Source organism: Dermochelys coriacea, chromosome 3 (genome assembly GCF_009764565.3).
Source record: "Dermochelys coriacea isolate rDerCor1 chromosome 3, rDerCor1.pri.v4, whole genome shotgun sequence".
In the NCBI taxonomy this organism is placed as follows: domain Eukaryota; kingdom Metazoa; phylum Chordata; order Testudines; family Dermochelyidae; genus Dermochelys; species Dermochelys coriacea.
Window position 1 is genome coordinate 49642188 of NC_050070.1, and position 20883 is coordinate 49663070.

The 20883-nt window shown below is 39.3% G+C and overlaps 1 protein-coding gene across 4 annotated transcripts in view; it reads right to left on the reverse strand.

Annotated features, from left to right (window-relative positions):
- The window catches only part of KHDRBS2 (KH RNA binding domain containing, signal transduction associated 2), a 640432-nt gene that overhangs the window by 395765 nt on the left and 223784 nt on the right, over positions 1-20883 (reverse strand). For all 4 annotated transcript variants that reach the window (XR_005291960.2, XR_006279815.1, XM_038395788.2 and 1 more), the window contains exon 3: positions 17037-17153. Coding sequence is in view for 2 of the 4 variants with exons in the window: in XM_038395788.2 (XP_038251716.1) it covers positions 17037-17153 (117 nt within the window). In the remaining 2 variants the exon portion in view is untranslated. The remainder of the gene's footprint in view (positions 1-17036; positions 17154-20883) is intronic.

The following is a 20883-nucleotide window of genomic DNA, read 5'->3' on the forward strand; positions in this document are numbered from 1 at the left end:
AACTAACTAAGGCTCACAACACCCTCAAAGGTACTAGGTAAGTATTCTTATAATCATTTTAACAATGGGGAATCCAAGGCCCAGGGAAATGAAGTCACTTTTCCAAAGCCATGAGGCAGGTCACCAACTGGAGTAGGTCTAGAACTTGGGTTCCTACTGACTTCTATTTCTGAGTTCATACCAGACCTAAGGATTCAATTCAAGCCTATCTCCAGTAAAAATAATTGAAAAGAAAAAAATATTTTCAAATATTGTCTGATCAGTGAAAAAAATATTGCTTTTTTTTGCTACAGTCATATTCAAAAGAATGACTGTCAAAAGCTGCACTTTTCTAACTAAAATAAAATTAAAGCTCATGCTCCAATTTCTTGAAAAGATTCTCATGTCACAATGTATGTAAAATTAATACTTCTCTTCTTCAGGGAAGATGCAAGGAAGTTATTTTTTTTCTAGTAATGTATGGCTACAAGCAGAAGTAAGAGACTGTGCACATTTTCTTTAAAACTGTTATTGAGAAACCACAAATTACTGCAGATTGCACCATAACTGTGCCAAGATGAAGTTATAGCTGTAAGTTATATTGATTCTGGTTGGATATATGAAGAAGGGACACTACAGTACAACAGTAATCAATCAGAAAAATAATCTAGAGGCTAATCAATGTCCCTGAATAAGAGAACATTAATCCCCGATGGAGATATTACTAACACAATAATATCTACCTTAGCTATCTAAATTCTACTCACCAGCTTCTCCTATTATGTTTATCAAGGAATCGAATTTCAGAGGGCTCCGAAGAGCTGTTGTTTCAAGTCTGATTTTTTTCATTATTCTATTTAATTGTGTGCACTGTAATTTAATTTAATTTAATTTAATGCTGTCTCTATTGTGGAAGTACAAAATTTCTTGTAACAGTAACCCATTAAAGAATATTAGAAGTATTTATCATGTTCCTCAGGAGTACAGATAACATTATGCATGGAAAACTGGGATTTAACATAATTGCTGCAAATAATTCAAAACAGTCCTTTCTGTGTTTATCTATATGTAAAACAGCAAGAACAATAATCGTAAAACAAAACGCAGCAAGATCAAAACTAGTCTTTATGGAACCCCATGCAGATAAATAAAATATTTTGGAATATAAATCACTAGTCTGCAGAAGTACAGATGGGAAAAGCCATCACCAAGAAAGATCTACAGTCCCCAAAACTGCTCTAAGTCATCAAGTTCAGATACCTATGCTTTCTCTGTTTCTCAGGTTTTTTTTTTCTCTCTCTCTCCCTCTGATTCTGTTTCAGGCTTTTAAAAAAAAATAAAACAGAACTTATGACCTGCTCTAAAAACTCACATTGATTAGGCTCTTAGGGCTGGATCCTGCCCCTGTTCAAGTCAGTGGAAAAAGTCACCAGTGAACTGAATAGAGGTAAGAATTTAATGCTGGTAGGAGGAAACAGATTGACCATGGTAGACATTAAAACCAATGGTACTATGCTAGTTTACACCAGCTGAGACTCTGGCACATCAGTTCCAAGAGGTCTGAAATTTGGAACAGCTTAACACAGATCTGGATTTCAAAGCTCAAAATTCAGGAGAGTCTGAATCTGGCATTTTAATTCCTCCCACTGTGGGGCAAACTAGAGGAAAGTTGGATCTGGTTTATGCAGCGGCTCATCTCCAATTTAGAACTTATATGTCACTGTATATCAGATACATGTTGCTTTATTTATATATCTTGTGCTATCAAACAAGGTTGACAACAAACAACAGAAGACCAGTGAAAATGCATGACTGTAAACATAGCCATGTGTTTCATGAAGCTCTTTTCAGGCCAATGTCTTACTGAGATGGAATTGTTACAGATAGGCAAAGCAAAAAATAAAGAGCATTTTACTCTCTAGAAAGCAACTATCACTTTCTCTCTCAAAAGAGCATCCTGACACTTCTTTGAGAACCTCTTCTGTCACACAAAATGCCTTCTTTGCTGCTCCTTTAGAAACACTGTCTTGATAAGCACATACCATTCATTGAACCTAGCAGGACATTGTGTTAGTAAAGTCATGTTAGTAAAGAGTTGTACCACACTTATGCCAGCTGTTGGTTGACCCAGTATGTTTTCCCTTCATTTCCTCTTTTTAAAAAGTCTAGACTCTCATGGAATAGACTTCTAGTGAAGCATGAATTCCTAACTCTTGCTCACTGGGCCAGGGATATCTAACATTATTATATCTTATTATCTGAATGTGACTGACTTGAGCTTTATCAAATATTGCCTCATCTCCACTCAGTACCACTATAATAACAAGAAACGGAATGGTGAAGGAGACACAAAGGGTTTTAATAGCAGAGAAAGAAATATGTGCACTAAGGGGAAAAAAATAAGAAAATAAGATAGAACACTAAAGTACTCATGCCTTATTGTGATAGACGCAAGGAGTTCAATCTATTTAGCTGAACAAAGAGAAAGTTAAGGGGTGACTTGATTATGGGCTAAAAGTAGCTACATGGGGAACAAATATTTGATAATGGGATCTTCAGTCTAACAGAAAAAGGCATACAATGATCCAATGGCTGGATATTGAAACTAGACTGGAAATAAGATGTCAATTTTTAATAGTGAGAGTAATTAACCATTGGAACAATTTACCAAGAGTCATAGTGGATTCTCCAGCACTCACAATTTTTAAATCAAGATTGGATTTTTTTTTCCCTAAAAGCTACATTTAGGAATCATTTTGTGGAAGTTCTGTGGCCTGTGTTATACAGGGAGGTCAGACTAGATGATCACAATGGTCCCTTCTGGCCTTAGAATCTATGCATTCTGTGTCTCACACTGGAAACCCTTAGAGTTCCAGGAAAACCATAAAAGGCCATGCTTGAGGTCTTTCATCAGTTTTTACTTAAAACAGAAAAAAACCCTGAAGAACCACCTCAGGACTTGGCCCCATAGAAGTAGTTTAATTTATCAGTATTAAAAAAAAAACCCAACAAGTAACCAAGTAGCCTTTTTTGGAAACAGCAATATGAGTCTCACATCTATACTGACAGAGCTGTGAAATATGAGAGCCTGCTCTAACATCAGATGCGAGGGAGGAGATGAAGACTTTTAATATCACTGTGTTGCACCAGTAATAAAATAGGGATCTTTCAGTGTCTGTTCAACGTCTGATGTAATTCTTTGAAGAGTGTCCCCTTAGAACAATATAATTTTCTAAAGTACCAGCCCTCGAGTGTGTAATTCTTCAGAGAAAGTTCAGTTGCCCTCTTTGTTATTCAGTTTTGAAAATGCCACCATTAATAACATGGAAATATTATACTACTTCATGAATCAATTTAGCAGAAAATATTTAAAGTGGTGCAGATGGCTTAATCCCTATGACACATCTAGTGTCTAGCACTGCTCTCTCTCTCCCTCTCTCTCTCTCTCTGATATCTCTGTTGTTGAGTTCCCCCTCTCTGACTGTCACCTTGGTTCTTCCAGCACCACCCATCAGTCCACCTCCACCCTCTATCACTCAGACTTTCTGTGACTTCCAGTCCATCAGTGCTTGAACTTCTGCACCTAAACCAGACTGGTCTCCTTGTGTCGAAGCTAAATTGTCTCAACCTGTCTTTCTTACAACTCCTTTTGGATGTTTAGTTGTCAGCTGAAGCTCAACATAGCTAAAACAGAGTTCCTAATCTCTTCTCCTCTCTCCCCCAAGTACTCCTTGCTACATCCTTTCTTGATCATTGTGGACAACATCACCATCCTTGCCTGTCACTCAGGCCCTAAACCTGGGCATCATCTTAGACTCAGGTCTCTCTCTAGAACATCACAGTCAGTCTGTTGTTATATCTTGTTGTTTTTTTATGCATGGCATCTCTAAGGTATGGCCTTTCTATCTGTTCTCTGGCCTTGACATTGGAAACCTAGCTCTCCATCCATTCAGAATGCTTCTGCAATGATCATTTTCCTAGCTGTTGCTTTGATCACGTCATCCCTCTCTTTGCATCTCTCCACTGCCAGCCTTCCCTAACACATAGATAAGCTGCTTATCTTCATTTTCTAGGCCCTTCATTAACTATCCCCACCCTATCATCTCTCATTTGCTTATAGAGATGTTGACTCTCACCTCCGATTGGGCCTACGATGTCAGCCTCAATAACTTATTAAATTTTCTCCCATGCTGTCCCTCCAGATAGGGAAGAGCTCCCCGTAAACATCTACAAAATGAACTCAGCATCCTCCTTCAAAACCCTCCTCAAAACTTCCCCATGTTTTCCCTTACAAAACACTTCATAACAGTTAGTCTTCGGGTGTGCTCATACCACTGCCTATCATGCTGGCCAATAAAGTCTCTTTGTTTCCTTGTAGTCCTCTTTCTGTTAGTATCCACCTGGTAGCTCTTGTCTAGTACTTAGACTTTTAACTCTTTAGGGCAGGAACTTTTTGTTCTGTGTTTGTACAGTACCTAGCATAATATAGCCCTGGTCCATGACTAGGGCTCCTAAACACTGTGGTAATACAGATAATAAATAATAATGATAATACCTTACTATCTCAGAATTAATAGGCAAAAATCTACATTTTTCTTCTGAACTTCATCCTCCCACACAGTAAAATATTATGTGGAATTTTGTGTCCACTGAAGTCAATGGTAATCATAAGCAACCATAAGAATGGCTATACTGGGTCAGACCAATGGTCAATCTAGCACAGCATTCTGTCTTCTGACAGTGGCCAATTCCAGGTGCTTCAAAGGCAGTGAACAGAACAGGGCAATTATCAGGTGATCAATCACCTGTTGGTCAGTCCTTGCATTTGGCAGTCAGAGGCTTAGGGACACCCAGAGCATGGCGTTGCATCCCTGACCATCTTGGCTAATATTCACTGATGGACCTATCCTTCATGAACTTATCTAAATCTTTTTTGAACCAGTTATAATTTTGGCCTTCACAACATCCCCGGCAAAGAGTTCCATGGGCTTTCCACCAGTCCTTTCTGCTTGACAAGGAAAGATTAAAAAAAGTGAGCATGGTTAGCCTTGAGAGAGGGGACCTGAGATTAGTGGTTTGAGTATTGGCCTGCTAAACTCAGGGTTGTGAGTTCAATCCTTGAGGGGGCCGTTTAGGGATCTGGGGTAAAAATTGGGGATTGGTCCTGCTTTGAGCAGGGGATTGGACTAGATGATCTCCTGAGGCCCCTTCCAACCCTGATATTCTATAATTCTATGATAATATTCTACAAGTATGATAAGGGCTGTTTATAAAAAGGACGGTGATCAATTGTTCTCCATGGCCACTGAAGGTAGAACAAGAAGTAATGGACTTAATCTGCAGTAACGGAGATTTAGGTTAGATATTAGGAAAAATCTTTCTAACTATAAGGGTAGATAAGCTTTGGCATAGGCATCCAAGCCAGGTTGTAGAATCGCCATATATGGAGGTTTTAAAGAATAGGTTGGACAAACACCTGTCAGGGATGGTCTAGGTTTAGGTGGTCCTCCCTGGAGATGGGGGCCTCGGCTCCCTGGAGATGGGAGCTCTCAAGGTCCCTGCCAGCTCTACATTTATGTGATTCTATGTTCAATCTGATAGCTTGGTGCCTAGCAGCTGCACTGCCACTCTACTGTTCTGCTAGTGGTTCTTCTGTATGTAGGGTAATCTCTATCCTTGGTGGAGTGGGAAGTATTTGATTCATTAGGTGTAATGAAATATTTTTACTCAGTTTGCCTCTTCTCTAATGAAAAGCCCCCATTTGTAATAAATTATTTAAACAGTACTTGAAACTGGAATAGGAAAGCAATTAAAAGTTAATTCAGTAACTGACAAAGACTTCACTCATGGACATGGAGCTTCCATGGTGAAATGCTATATTGCACTGCATGCTTATTCTCCAGTTTAAGGAAATAGTACTGGAGGGAGGGAGAGGGGGGAGAGGTTGGGGGAGCAGCTTCCAAACAACTTGAAGAAAAAAAATACATGAATATTTATAAACACTGGGTGAAATGAATTAAAAAAATAAAGCGGACAACATACAAATTAGAGCCAACAGAGTTTGTCTATTTAAAAGTAATTTATATTGAGGGGGCAATTAACCCAATGATATCCAGAGAATTTAACTCAAGTACTGTAATTAAACTAATTACCTATGAATGAGAGCTCACTGGCCTGGGCGACAAGTTCTATCTAAGTAATTACAGATTTACTTCCAAATCCTGTCCTTCTGAAGTAAAAACCATGGTTCAAGTGAAAGATTTTGGAATATCTGTGAATACTACTAAGGTGCTGGGAGCTTTTTTGTAATTTAACTTTTTGCCCTCTGTATTTTGGCTATTTATTTATTTATATTTAACATTCTTCACAAAAGAATGCCTACCCAGAGCTCTCAACACTCTTGACATATATTTAAACACACAGTAAAAGAAATTATGGTTGTAAAATAACTTTGTCCTTCTGCTCTGTCGCTCATGAAAACCTACCATAAATTGCATGTGGGTGCTGGGTGGTGTTGGTTGTTACCCGGGGTTCTTTCAACCCAAAGCTCTTGGTAACTTTTACTCTGTGCGAAGTGGTGTCAGGAAAAAAATCAGGGGAGACACAGCCGTCCGATCGACAGATAGCTGGAACAAACAGGACAACACAAGAGTGCTTTCACTTAAAGCTAAACTTTACTTAGTCTCAAGCATTTATACACATATCCACAACAGGTTAGCTAAGCCTTCCAACTTGGCTAATTTACAGCCTGCTGACTTGGCTGCTTTTAGCAATAATCCATAGTGGTTTCAGGCACTTCACTGGTTTGCCAAAGTCTCTCCATACAGTTTCCCCTCCTTAAAGATCACCTTTCACACAAGGGGGCCTTTACATGATCGCTGTCGCACCTTTTCTGGATGCGCCTGAGTTGAGATCCAATGAAAGCTCAAGGTTCTCAGCCAAGACCGAGCAAATTATCTTCTTGTTGGCATCCCATACTTATCATACCAGCATAGCAATTGACAAGCGATCACCTTATCCTCCTTTCCCAGTTGAGGGAGGGGCAACAAGTTGGATATGTTCCTTACACGGGGGTACAAGTGCTGGTGGCAGTAACCACTGACTCATCTGTCGGGGGACTTGCAATTGCCAGATTTTGCATCATATCCAGCATGTCATTAGGCTGGTAACAAAAACCACTACTATTTGGCACCCCAACATTACTATGATGGGGTGTAGGGCCAAATTCAGGACACCTGTGCCAGTGTGGAACCATCCCAATAACACTTCCCACCAGTGGTGTGACAGGTTCTGGCCAATTCTTGCAAATACCAATTTAATTTCATTGGCATTATGATGCACGGTAACCATGACTCTGTGCCCTTTCCTGATTCTGTAAATCAGGGTGTATTAGCAATGTTTGTAAAGCTGTTAAATCCATTCCAGGGGCACAGGTTTTACAATAGAATAAAAGTATAAGACACTTTTAACTGACTATATTTAAATTTGGGTACATGAAATTCAAAATCACATTCCCTGATTGCTATAATATGACAGAAACATTTATAGCATAACTTAATTTGTCTGTCAATACCTCCATGTTAGTAGCATCCAGCTCTCCAACTTCTAATCCAGTTCCACCCAAAGCAATTCAATACATTTCTTAGGAGCCTTTTCTTTAGGTTACCCACCCCTCCTGGCTGCCAGGCAAAATCCAATAGCCTTCAATAGTTCACATTGAGATAGTATTAGGGCTGCTATACCGTCACTGGGCCTTTCTTTCCTTATATCCAATGTCATACAACACCCAGGTGCATTCAGCTGGGCTTCCATGCTGGAAGTTAACTAAGTTAGCTTGCACGCTGGAAGTTAACTAAGAAGTAAAAATAGGCAAGTCTTATTCTTTTAGTAACCCATATTTTTTACATACCCTTTTTTCCCCGTGGTAATTTTACTTTGTGCTTTAAAAATTTTTTATGTCCATCCTTTTATTCCCACCAACAGATACACCTTGTATCTCATGCATATTTTGCTTTTAAATGTGCCTTTACCACCTAAGGATGTTTCCCTGTTAACAAACTGGAGTTTCTGTAAATACAGTTAAAATGCTTGTTAATCCTTTTCTACCTAATGCAGTATTTCCTTTCACAAATATCCTTGCTGATTGAATCATAGAATCATAGACTTTAAGGTCAGAAGGGACCATTATGATCATCTAATCTGACCCTTGCACAACACAGGCCACAGAATCACACCCACCCACTCCTGTAACAAACCCCAACCTATGTCTGAGTTATTGAAGTTCTCAAATCATGGTTTAAAGACTTCAAGGTGCAGAGAATCCTCCAGCAAGTGTCCCGTGTCCCACGCTGCAGAGGAAGGCAAAAAAAACCCCAGGGCCTCTGCCAATCTGCCCTGGAGGAAAATTCCTTCCTGATCCCATCTAACATCCCATCACAGTCCATTGGACATATTTACCGCTAATAGTCAAAGATCAATTAATTGCCAAAATTAGGCTATCCCATCATACCATCCCCTCCATAAACTTATAAAACTTAGTCTTGAAGCCAGATATGTCTTTTGCCCCCACTGCTCCCCTTGGAATGTGGTTCCAGAACTTTACTCCTCTGATGGTTAGAAACCTTTGTCTAATTTCAAGTCTAAACTTCTTAATGGCCAGTTTATATGCATTTGTTCTTGTGTCCACATTGGTACTGAGCTTAAATAATTCCTCTCCCGCCCTGGTATTTATCCCTCTGATATATTTATAGAGAGCAATCATATCTCCCCTCAGCTTTCTTTTGGTTAGGCTAAACAAGCCAAGTTCTTTGAGTCTCCTTTCATAAGACAGGTTTCCCATTCCTTGGATCATCCTAGTAGCCCTTCTCTATACCTGTTCCAGTTTGAATTCATCTTTCTTAAACATGGGAGACCAGAACTGCACACAATATTCCAGATGAGGTCTCACCAGTGCCTTGTATAACGGTACTAACATCTCCTTATCTCTACTGGAAACATCTCGCCTGATGCATCCCAAGACCGTATTGCAGGCAAAACACAGGAATTACCACCATGCTTTCCTGTGTTTTTGTTCTATAGGCAGGCCAGGTTTCAATGGCTCCTACCTTTTAAGGGTTTAGGGGAAATTATTCCACTGTTCAGTTATTAAATTCATGAGCTGGTGTACCTCAGTTTTTCTTCTTATACAGCAGACCAAGTTTGTAATATTCTTTCTCCTGTGCTAAGCTTTATGTGTATTCACAGGTAATAGCTGAGAAGTATCATTACCATATGACCTTAAAGGTTTTTTTTTTAAAAATCATACACACTATCCATTGTTACAGGGGTACTTATTAACATTAAATTTATTCCAATGTTTAACATTAACATCAAATCTATTAAAAACTTCAGATTTCAGCACTGCATACACACACAAAAAGAGTATTTTTCCTACTTAGGGTTAACCTGTTCCTCTCTTATTTTTAGGTTTGACTTCTTTTTCCACCTTCCTCTATCAGTAAGGTAATTTGCATTTTCAAAAACGCTTTCTGGCTTGCTTTTGGATCCAAAGCCATCAGCAGGTCAGAGACCCTCTCTTAAAAGGGGACACAATCAACTTCCATCTGAGTTTTGATTTCTTTTCACTTTCAACTTCTGCTTCCAAAACACACAGTGATCTGAAAAAGAAAACACAACCTACTGTGGCTCCCTTTAGAACCCTAATAGGATTTTAGTTAAGAAGCATGTTTTGTTAAATGGGTTAAATGCTAAATACCAAAGCGAAACAACACTAGTCACTTTTCTGTGGCAAAAAAGTGTTTCTCAGTCTTGCAACTTTGAATTAAAGTTTCAGATGACTTTTTAGTGGTGTTATTTAAAACCAAACCAAACCAAAAATTTATCGAAGTGGGCTTTAGCCCACGAAAACTTATGCTCAAATAAATTTTATTAATCTCTAAGGTGCCACAAGTACTCCTTTTCTTTTTGTGAATACAGACTAACGCGGCTGCTACTCTGAAACCACAAAATAGAGTTTCACAAGCCAGGAGTGCCAGCCTTGGTCCCAAACACTCCACACATTTACACAATATATCTATACACACACACACACACATACACACACACACAGATACAAGAATACTCTTCTGCCTCACATCCCTTACACTGCTTTAATTTTTACATAGCTGTACATAGATTACATTGGTATATAACTGGGGTCAGGTAAGTTCCAATAGAAACCACTTTATGTTCTTTTGGCAAATTTGACTAAATTGTTCAGTCAAATGATTCAAAGCAGATTGTCTTTTTGCCTGGCTTATTTACAACCAAGAATTCTTTTTCTATAACACTTTTTCTGTTAATGTTTGTACAGGGTTCAACTGCTTAATTCCCTTCAGCCTCTGCAGAGTTAACTTCTCACTCTCTTTATCTGTAGCCTGCCTGCTTGTCTGGGCCTGATCCTGCTTTCCTCCCTGAACTGCCCCTTCCCATGGGCACAGGCTTTGTCCCACTAACCATTTAGCAAGGAGGGGGGGGCTCCTCAACTAGCCCCCACCCCTCCTGAGCCCTTTTTTTGTTCCCTTTCTCTCTTGTTGCTCTGGGGTTGTCATTCTGCCAGATAGGTAGGGACACTTTCCGACAGAAGGCACAGGTACTTTGCTATTGTTTAATGTGTTAGACTTTATCAGTTCAGTTCAAAAGCCCTTAGGCTGCCTGCAGTGAATCCACTGAATTCGTTACCAGCACAAAATTCTCTGTTACTCACACATTCAAGGGCACCCACCTTTACCCAGTTCCATGACAACCTGTCCCCTCTCACCAATCGTGTCCATCACTGTAAATAGCATTATCCAAAGTACAGTCATATTTCTGGATAAAGACCATGATCCCCAAGAATACGCTCACATGTTCCTGTGAAAGTCCATCCCAAACAACATTTATCAAAAATAAAAGACATTTTAATGTGGCTAAATATCACGTAACTTGGGTGCTGGACTGTGCTTATTATTGTGAGCTTATTTGTACTCCTCTTATTATCATTATTTATTTGTTAAGCACCAATGATGTGCTCAAGACTACAAGACCAAATAAATGCAGTCCTTACTCTATGGAGCTTACAATTTCAAGTATACTCATCATCATATATAAAATTAAAGGTTAAATAATAAAACACTCAGTAAACGTTCTAATGTTAGCATGGACATTTTAGTGTTCTCTCTGGCTCTAAAGAAACTATCCAGCTACAGAACTAGTGCTGTCTCCATACCATATCAGATAGGAAACCTGACTGGGGAAATGTTAGATTTTGGTGCAGTTGGCTCCTAACCACCTTTTCAATCATCTTACCCAAGAAGAGAGAGATGGAAGATGGGATGGTCATCAAGTAATTTTTACCAAATGATTGTCTCTTAAATACTGGCCAGACTATCATGTGTTTAAGCATTGTTTGCTACTTGTCCTCCCTGAGGGTAATATAGACAACTTGGTGAGTTCTGGATCCTGGAATACCCTATAGCTTCCTATGCCATCCATTCACATCTGGCATCATTCATATCCATTCTGTTCTCTCACATATGCTGTTCTGAAACAGTTAAACAATATGAAGAATACTTATCATTTATACAAGATTATTATTATTAAAGGCTGTTACTCTATACATGAAAATGAAACCAGGGAAACATGGAAGGGTCAGTCCAACCCAAAGATTGCACTCCATTTCTCTTTCCCTTCCCTTCTGCAACACCCTGTGATGGGGACAAGGATTCCCTCACTAGACTAACCCAAAAAGTAAAAGACCTGGCAGTTGTACGGGGAGATTTTGGCAAACCAGTAAAGTGCCTGAAACCACTATGGCTTATTGCTAAAAGCAGCCAAGTCAGCAGGCCATAAAGTGGCCATGCAGCAAACTCAGTTTGATCAAGGCAGGAGGGGACGGGGTTTTGAGTACCACAGAAAGGGCAGCTTGACCCCGCATCCTTCTTGATAAGAATTGTGTCGAAGTTGCTGATACATGCATTTTAGAAGAGCAGGCTGTGCCCCAGGAATGTCTATTGGGCCTCAAGGCTGCAAACTCTGGAAAAATCCGCACCTGGTTAATCAATAATCAGAAGGAGCCTGTTGCTTGCTCATTGGAACTGCTTGCTTAACAAGTTTTCTTTAAGGGACATGTCATTCTATTACTAATGAATAAATAAGAGGGAAAAGTTTGAGGTAGTGGGACTCTTCAGGACTGGACTCTCCCTCTGGATGCATCTTGTGTTCTCCACTGGCAGATGGGCTACCACTGTCCCACTCGAGAGCCACAAAGCTTTGGTAATTATCGAGGGTTGGGGGGTGTTTTACTAACCTGTTGCAGACATGTGTAAGTGCTTGAGACTAAGTAAAGTGTAGCTTTAAGTGAAAACATTCTTGTGTTGTCCTGTTTGTGCCAGCCATCAAACTGTGTCTCCCCTGATTTATTTCCTGACACCACCTTGCACAGAGTAAAAGTTACAAAGAGCTTTGGGTTGAAAGAACCCCAGGTAACAGCGGTGGCCAAAGGTCCCCCTGAATCCTCTAGAGGGAACCAGTCCTCTCTTCACACAGAGTAGTTATTCCAACCCACAGGGGAAACATCTGCAATTTGATAGAAAGGACTGGACTCAGCACAGGGAGTTGCAGTGTGTAGAAAAGAGGGTCCTCACTTATTGAACACATGAAAATAACTTTATATCCATGTAGAATTGTATGCTTAATAGCACATAATTGCTTGCTTTACATGCATTCTTTGCAGATTTAGCTCCTGAAAATAAAGTTTCAAGCAATTATTAACTTGGATATCATTGTAAATCACGTACAAACTTTATGTGGATTGATGTCCCTCAACTGATACTCCTCATAATCAAATTCCTCTTATCTACTGATTTTTGTTTTCTTTCACAACCATCTTCAATGAATTAGAAGAAGGGGGGGAAGAACAAAAAGATGGGCAATTTAATATAACTGTTTACTCTCATCAGTATCAGTTCTGATGAATGAATTTGCATGTGTATAATACCATACTACTATAGGAGTGACAAGCTATAATGCCATCATATGAGTCAGCAAAATAATGAGAGTTCTCAGGATGGAGAACCTGTTATTTCAATCTGTCATAAGATCTCATTGGAAACTGGCTGTTCTCTTACGATGGACACAATTTATACTAATCAGTGCTGCATCAATTGTGTTAGGTAACACCTCTGTAGTCAATTTAAAAATATACGCTGTTATTTAGATACTAAACATTTTGAAATTCAATGATTTAGAGTAGAGTCAACATTAAAATCAGAGTTCTGGGTAACTAGTCTCAGAGAAAAGTGTTTCTAAAGGACAAACTTACCTCCTGTGTTTCCAATGGTAATTGCAACTTCTTGTGTTAACTGGAGCTATTTTAGTCCAGAACTATGCTACTCTGTCCCCTTAGGCTCAGGGCCGGCTCTGGGTTTTTTGCCACCCCAAGGTCTGAAAGCACAATTGCTGCCCAAGCAAAAAAAAGGAAAAAAAAAAAAAGGATGGCTGGAATGCCGCCCCTGGAAATGTGCCGCCCCAAGCACATGCTTGCTTTGCTGGTGCCTAGAGCCGGTCTTGCTTAGAAAATTGAACTGTTGCTAATTAAGCTGGTGGTATCAGTTTAATCACAAAAGTGCTGGATATCCACTTTTGCCATGCTGATCTGGGTAAAGGACTGTTGCCCATTAATGCTCTGCTATACTGTTCCTGTAGCATTGCCCTCTGGGTGCTAATCCCACAGTTCCCAGCACAACTTCTGCGGTACACAGTGTACATTTGAAGCTGCTCACATTCTTCATTTTGACTTTATCTTATTGCCTACTTTAAATGGATTTGTCTTGCATGAGGAGTCACACATACATTGTATGGGGTAGGGGCTACCCTTAGAGGCAGTCTGCCTGGTTGAGGTACAATGTTTTCTGAGGCACTGGGGTTGTGCATGGCCACAACAATACTCTATTACAGAATGCAGTGTTTGTGCACAAACACCTCTAAGGACAGGGTGACACCCACAGGCTGATGAAGGAGCAGGATTTCTCCCTACCCACCCTTTCCAGTCCTTGCTACATGGTTGGTGATCATGTGGATGCAAAAAGCTTCTGTGGCATGATAAGACCATAGACACAGATAGAACATCCAGACAAAGCTTCTTAAGTACCTAGCTAGAGATTGATCTAGGTGGTGCTCAATCGGCAAGGAAGCTACATCCCTCTGGGATTTGCAACAATGATGATGATGGCCCCTCCCGGTCTCATTTACTTTGGATAGTACCACTCTGGGCACTAGCCTTGTTTTAATCCTTGTGCCCTCTGAATTCATGGGCTGTAACTGTGTAAAAGAGTTGGGGTGGAAAGGAAGAGCCTTCTTACTCAGGGCTAGGCACACTATGGTCCTTTGTTTGTAGCCTATGTTCATAATCAATTTCCAAATGTAATTCCCATCCTTCTTGGTATGTTTTCCTGCTTCTTATTCATTACTTCATTTGCATAAATGTCCCCACTGTCAAATCCTCCAATTTCTCATTCCTCCTCCATGCAAAATCCATAAAATTCTCTGACAACTCCATCATTTCATTATTTATTTGCCATAGATGCTCATCCATTTGGAAAGGGCAAATCAGCAGAGAAGTTCACTTGAAAATATGTGCCTAAGGACTTCAGAGCAGATGCATTTTTCATCTTTTCCAACAGTCAGATCACAAAAATTGTGTTCCCAGTTCTCTGATTCAGCCCAGCTGCAGCCAGCACAGGACTGGAGAAGACGAGGGCAAAGGTGGCTTTAGTCTGGCCAGTCGCTTTACCTGATGCACAGCTGCCCATACACCCAATGGATTACTCTAACAGCCAGGGATCAGGCAGCAGCAGTGGCACCCAGGCTGTGCCATCTATTGCTAGGGACTGAGAGAGAGCGGTTGCATGCTTGGCGATTACCCATGCCTGGGGAATCCTTGGGGAGTGTGTTAAGCCTTGTTTTCGGCAACTATACCCAGAATCGTGCAAAAAGTCAGAGACAAATCTAATGATAAATATTTAAGCTCAGTAAAAGTATGTTTTACTGCATAAAGGAGGCCAGTGGATGTTTTCCTCCAAGAAAGCTTGTTTGAAAATGGCAATTCCCCTCTCCTCCTTTTCTGTGTAGCAAGGTTTAGGCTATTGTTTCTGTTCACAATAAAGTCCTCCCCCCCCCCTCAGTTTTCCAGGATCTGTCTCTGGCATATCCTGTCTAAGAGAACTACTTTGGCTATACAGCCATCATTAGTTGTCCCCAATTTCCTCTCATTGGATCCTGGTTAGGGTGACCAGATAGCAAATGTAAAAAATCAGGACAAGAGATGGGGGTAATAGGTGCCTATATAAGGAAAAGCCCCCCACATCGGGACTGTCCCTATAAAATTGGGACATCTGGTCACCCTAATCCTGGTAACAATGATTCATGTGTTTCAGGTAATTTTTTTATCTTTCATTCTAATTACTTAGGGATTTTGTTTTCTTTTCAGTCATTATGATAAGGTTAAATGGACAGTCACTTACAATGGCCTGTTTTATTAGAATTTTTTATCACTGCCAAACTTTGAAACATCATTTCTTACATCAGTCTCATGGAACTGAGTTTCCATGTTGTCCATTCTCAATTCCAGAACATCTAAGGATTCTGTCTTGTTTTCCAAGGAGGAAGAGTACCTTGAATTCTGATTTTTCTGCAGTGCTCATAGAATCCAGCCCTTTGTGCTATCCACTGCAGTTAGTAATGTCTAGTATATCTTGTATTGTCAGATCAGATTCATGAGACAGGATAGATGAGGAGGCTCGTCTAAGAATCAGAGGATTTAGTCTGCCTGTTTATGTCCAAACACTTCCTGATCTAACAGGCCTTTCACACCCCCTTTTCAGGTCATTCCTGCTCTTGGCAATAATAATCTGAATGGGTAGCTGGAAAAGGAGCTGGCAGACACAATACAAATGTACATTATTGCCACTTCAGCAGCATATGCATTTACTGATCTGGAGAGCAATTTTTTTACAGTACCAGAAGTAGGTTCAAGGATTATAAAATATTCTACTTGTCAATAACTGAAAATAAACTCTTCGATGTAATCAAACCATAAAAAAACCCCATACAAACGAGATTGTCAAATAGATAATTAAAGTCCTTCAGTGACCAATATCTTAAAGAAATCTTTGGCAAATTGAAATTCATTTTATGTGGGAAATTTGGCTTTAAATTCTAGGGATAATATTATTCATAACAATAGCATCATATTGGATGGTTCATCTCTTTGTTTGCTCATTTGTTTAATTTTGCCAATGGTCTGATAATACCAGTGTGATTGTGATGTGGAAAAAATGAATCACCAAAACCAAATAATGTCACTCATAAAAACAATAGAATGCTGGTTCATTTTTATTTTATCCTGGCCCTGTCATTTTAACTGCTGAAACAAATAGCACTGGTGACAGAAAGAGCCACTAAAATATATGTCAATGTAAAATATAGCTCAGTGGAATGAACAGTTATTATTTGCTTGTCGAAACGAGATCAGATGGTATGATGATAAGTTACGCTACAGTATACAGCCAAAGTTAAATAAATACATTCAGAGTTAAATAAAGTTGCTTTAGTTTTATAGGTTTCAGAGTCATCTTACAGAAGAGTGGCATGACCAAGTGGACATTCCAAACAGCAAGGATAAAACATGTGCCATATGGTGTGTTCCTTTTAGTGCTATTTAAATTTTTTCTTCCAGGATGTTGAAACTCTTTGTTTCAAATATGTCTTATCTAATAAATATTTAAAGAAGAAAAGGGCAACATTCCTAGACAAATATTAAACAGCATGGAGGACAAGAATAAAACTACACAAAGCACATTTACACATGTCCAAATTATAGCAGTAAGCTTCACAAACAAACCATTGCCAGAAGAAGAAAGATGTAAGAATACTTTTTAATTAGTAATTTTTTAATGTAAATTAACCTTTTAAGAAGAGTCCACTATACATAACTTTATGTACACTTAACGTTATTTAAGATCAGAATTCATGTACAATACCTTAGCTTTATCCCTCATGGAACCTTTTCCCAGGATAGACATTTTTGCACCTGTCTCCTCCTGTAACCTCTTCAAGGAGTTTCCTCTTGGTCCAAGCAATTTCCCAACAAAATTGAACTAGAAAGTGAATAAAATATCTGTTTTTAGATAAAGATAAACTAAAGAGATGGTTCAGAATGTGCAATAAATATTGGTAAGCACGTTACTAGAGAAGGAAAGGATAACATATTGGCTTCAGTAAACATATGTTTCTAAAAGGATAATTTTCCTTTCTTTTAAAAAATATGATTTAGTTCTAGGGATTAAGTCCTGAGTATAAACAGGCTGTGTACCAAGGAGATTCATGGGGTTTGTGGGAGATTTTAGGCATCCTCCTCTCCAAGCCTAAAGACAGCAGAAGTATTCATGATTCCTGTGTTCTTCCTGTGTGTATGTTTGTAGGGGAGAACAACCAAAGGCTCACTGTAATCATAGATATACTGGAATCACTTCTATTACTCCCCTTCCCCATCTCCCAAACTCCATGGCTGTTTGGACCCAGGGAAACCTGTGGATCTCTTCTCTCCTGCAAGTTGGTGATGTGGACTTGAGCCTGCCAATTCCATACAGTAGAACTGCACCTGCTGAGCCTGCTTTTCTCTGTTTTTGCCATGTTTGGGGTGCTCACTAAGGGGACAAAATTTCCCCCCAAAACACAGTAATGTATTTTCCCACAGTGGGAAACTTCTTGAAGTTAGTGTACTGTACCCTGTGTATAACTTTTCACATAAAGAATCTGACACATCAGAAAAGGGCAGACAAATAAACAATGACAAGTTTTTAAAGTGCTTGTACACAAATGCTAGAAGTCTGAATAATAAGATGGTGAACTACAGTGCCTTGTGTTAAAGGAGGATATTGATATAATAGGCATCACAGAAACCTGGTGGAGTGAGGACAATCAATGGGACACAATCATTCCGGAGTACAAAATATATCGGAAGGACAGAACAGATGGTGCAGGGGGGGAGGGGAAGAGGGGGGAGAAAGGGGGTGGTGAGTGCCACCATATGTGAAAGAAAATGTAGAATCAAATGAAATAAAAATCTTAAATGAATCCACATGTTCCATAGAATCTCTATGGATAGTAATTCCATGCTCTAATAAGAATATAACAGTAGGGATCTATAATCGACCACGTGACCAGGATAGTGCTAGTGATGATGAAATGCTAAGGGAGATTAGAGAGGCTATCAAAATAAAGAACTCAATAATAGTGAGGGGTTTCAATTATCCCCATATTGACAGGGTACATGTCACCTCAAGACGAAATGCAAAGACAAAATTTCTTGATACTTTAAATGACTGCTTCTTGGAGCAGCTGGTAAGAAACCCATAAGAGGAGAGGCAACTCTTGATCTAGTCCTGAGTGGAGCGCAGGATCTGGTTCAAGAGGTAACTATAACAGGACCGCTTGGAAATACTGACCATAATATAATAATATTTAACATTCTTGTGGTAGGAAGAACACTTCAACAGCCCAACACTGTAGCATTTAATTTCAGAAAGGGGAACTATGCAAAAATGAGGAGGTTAGTTAAACAGGCATTAAAAGGTACAGTGACTAGAGTGAAATCCCTGCAAGCTGCATGGACACTTTTCAAAGATACCATAATAGAGGCTCAACTTAAATGTATACCCCAAATTAATTAAATTAAAAAACACAGTAAAAGAACTAAAAAAGAGCCACTGTGGCTTAACAACTATGTAAAAGAAGCAGTCAGAGATAAAAAGGCATCTTTTAAAAAGTGGAAGTCAAATCCTAGTGAGGTAAATAGAAAGGAGCATAAATACTGACAAATTAAATGTAAAAATGTAATAAGAAAAGCCAAAAAGGAGTTTGAAGAACAGCTAGCCAAAAACTCAAAAGGTAATAAAATGTTTTTAAGTACATCAGAAGCAGGAAGCTTGCTAAACAACCAGTGGGGCCCCTGGTCGATTGAGATACAAAAGGAGCACTTAAAGACGATAAAGTCATCACAGAGAAACTAAATGAATTCTTTGCTTCAGTCTTCATGGCTGACGATGTTAAGGAGATTCCCAAACTGGAGGGAATCTTTTATAAGTGACAAATCTGAGGAATTGTCACAGACTGAAGTGTCACTAGAGGAGGTTTTGGAATTGATTTAGAAACTTAACAGTAACAAGTCACCAGGACCAGATGGCATTCACCCAAGAGTTCTGAAAGAACTCAAATGTGAAATTGCGGAACTATTAACTATGGTTTATAACCTGTCCTTTAAATCAGCTATTGTACCCAATGACTGGAAGATAGCTAATGTAACACCAATATTTAAGAAGGGCTCTAGAGGTGATCCTGGCAATTACAGACCGGTAAGTCTAACATCAGTACCGGGCAAATTAGTTGAAACAATAGTAAAGAATAAAATTGTCAGATACATAGAACATAAATGGTTGCACAAAAGTCAACATGCCTTCTGTAAAGGGAGATCATGTCTTACTAATCTATTAGAGTTCTTTGAGGGGGTCAACAAACGTGGATAAGCGGGATCCAGTGGACATAGTATACTTAGATTTCCAGAAAGCCTTTAACAAGGTCCCTTACCAAAGGTTCTTATGTAAATTAAGTTGTCATGGTATAAGAGGGAAGATCCTTTCATGGATTGAGAACTGGTTAAAACACAGGGAACAAAGGATAGGAATGGTAAATTTTAAGAATGGAGAGGGGTAACTCCTGGTGTTCCGCAAGCGTCAGTCCTGGGACAAATTCTATTGAACTTATTCATAAATGATCTGGAGAAAGGGGTAAACAGTGAGGTGGCAAAGTTTGCAGATGATACTAAACTGCTCAAGATAGTTAAGACCAAAGCGGACTGTGAAGAACTTCAAAAAGATCTCACAAAACTAAGTGATTGGGCAACAAAATGGCAAATGAAATTTAATGTGGATAAATGTAAAGTAATGCACATAGGAAAAATAACCCCAACTATACATACAATATGATGGGGGCTAATTTAGCTACAACTAATCAGGAGAAAGATCTTGCAGTCATCGTGGATAGTTCTCTAAAGACATCCACACAGTATGCAATAGCAGTCAAAAAAGCAAACAGGATGTTAGGAATCATTAAAAAAGGGATAGGGAATAAGACAGAGAATATCTTATTGCCCTTATATAAATCCATGGTACACCCACATCTTGAATACTGCATACAGATGTGGTCCCCTCATCTCTACAAAGATATACTGGCATTAGAATAGGTTCAGAAAAGGGCAACTAAAATGATTAGGGGTTTGGAACAGGTCCCATATGAGGAGAGATTAAAGAGGCTAGGACTTTTCAGCTGGGAAAAGGGAGACTAAGGGGGGATATGATAGAGGTACATAAAAACTTGAGTGGTGTGGAGAAAGTGAATAAGGAAAAGTTATTTACTTGTTCCCATAATATAAGAACTAGGGGCCACCAAATGAAATTAATGTGTAGCAAGTTTAAAACAAATAAAACGAAGTTCTTCTTCACTCAGTGCACAGTCAACCTGTGGAACTCCTTGGCTGAGGAGGTTGTGAAGGCTAGGACTGTAACAGGGTTTAAAATAGAACTGGATAAATTCATGGAGGTTAAGTCCATTAATGGCTATTGGCCAGGATGGGTAAGGAATGGTGTCCCTAGCCTCTGTTTGTCAGAGGGTGGAGATGGATGGCTGAACACTGAATATCTAGAAACACTGAAGTTTCTAGATATTGTTAAACAATATTTATCCATCAGACTATATCAGCTCCATTTCTGTGTAAATATGCATTCAGGAAACATACAGGTTTGTATTATGGTTTTCCAAGACACAGCCCTG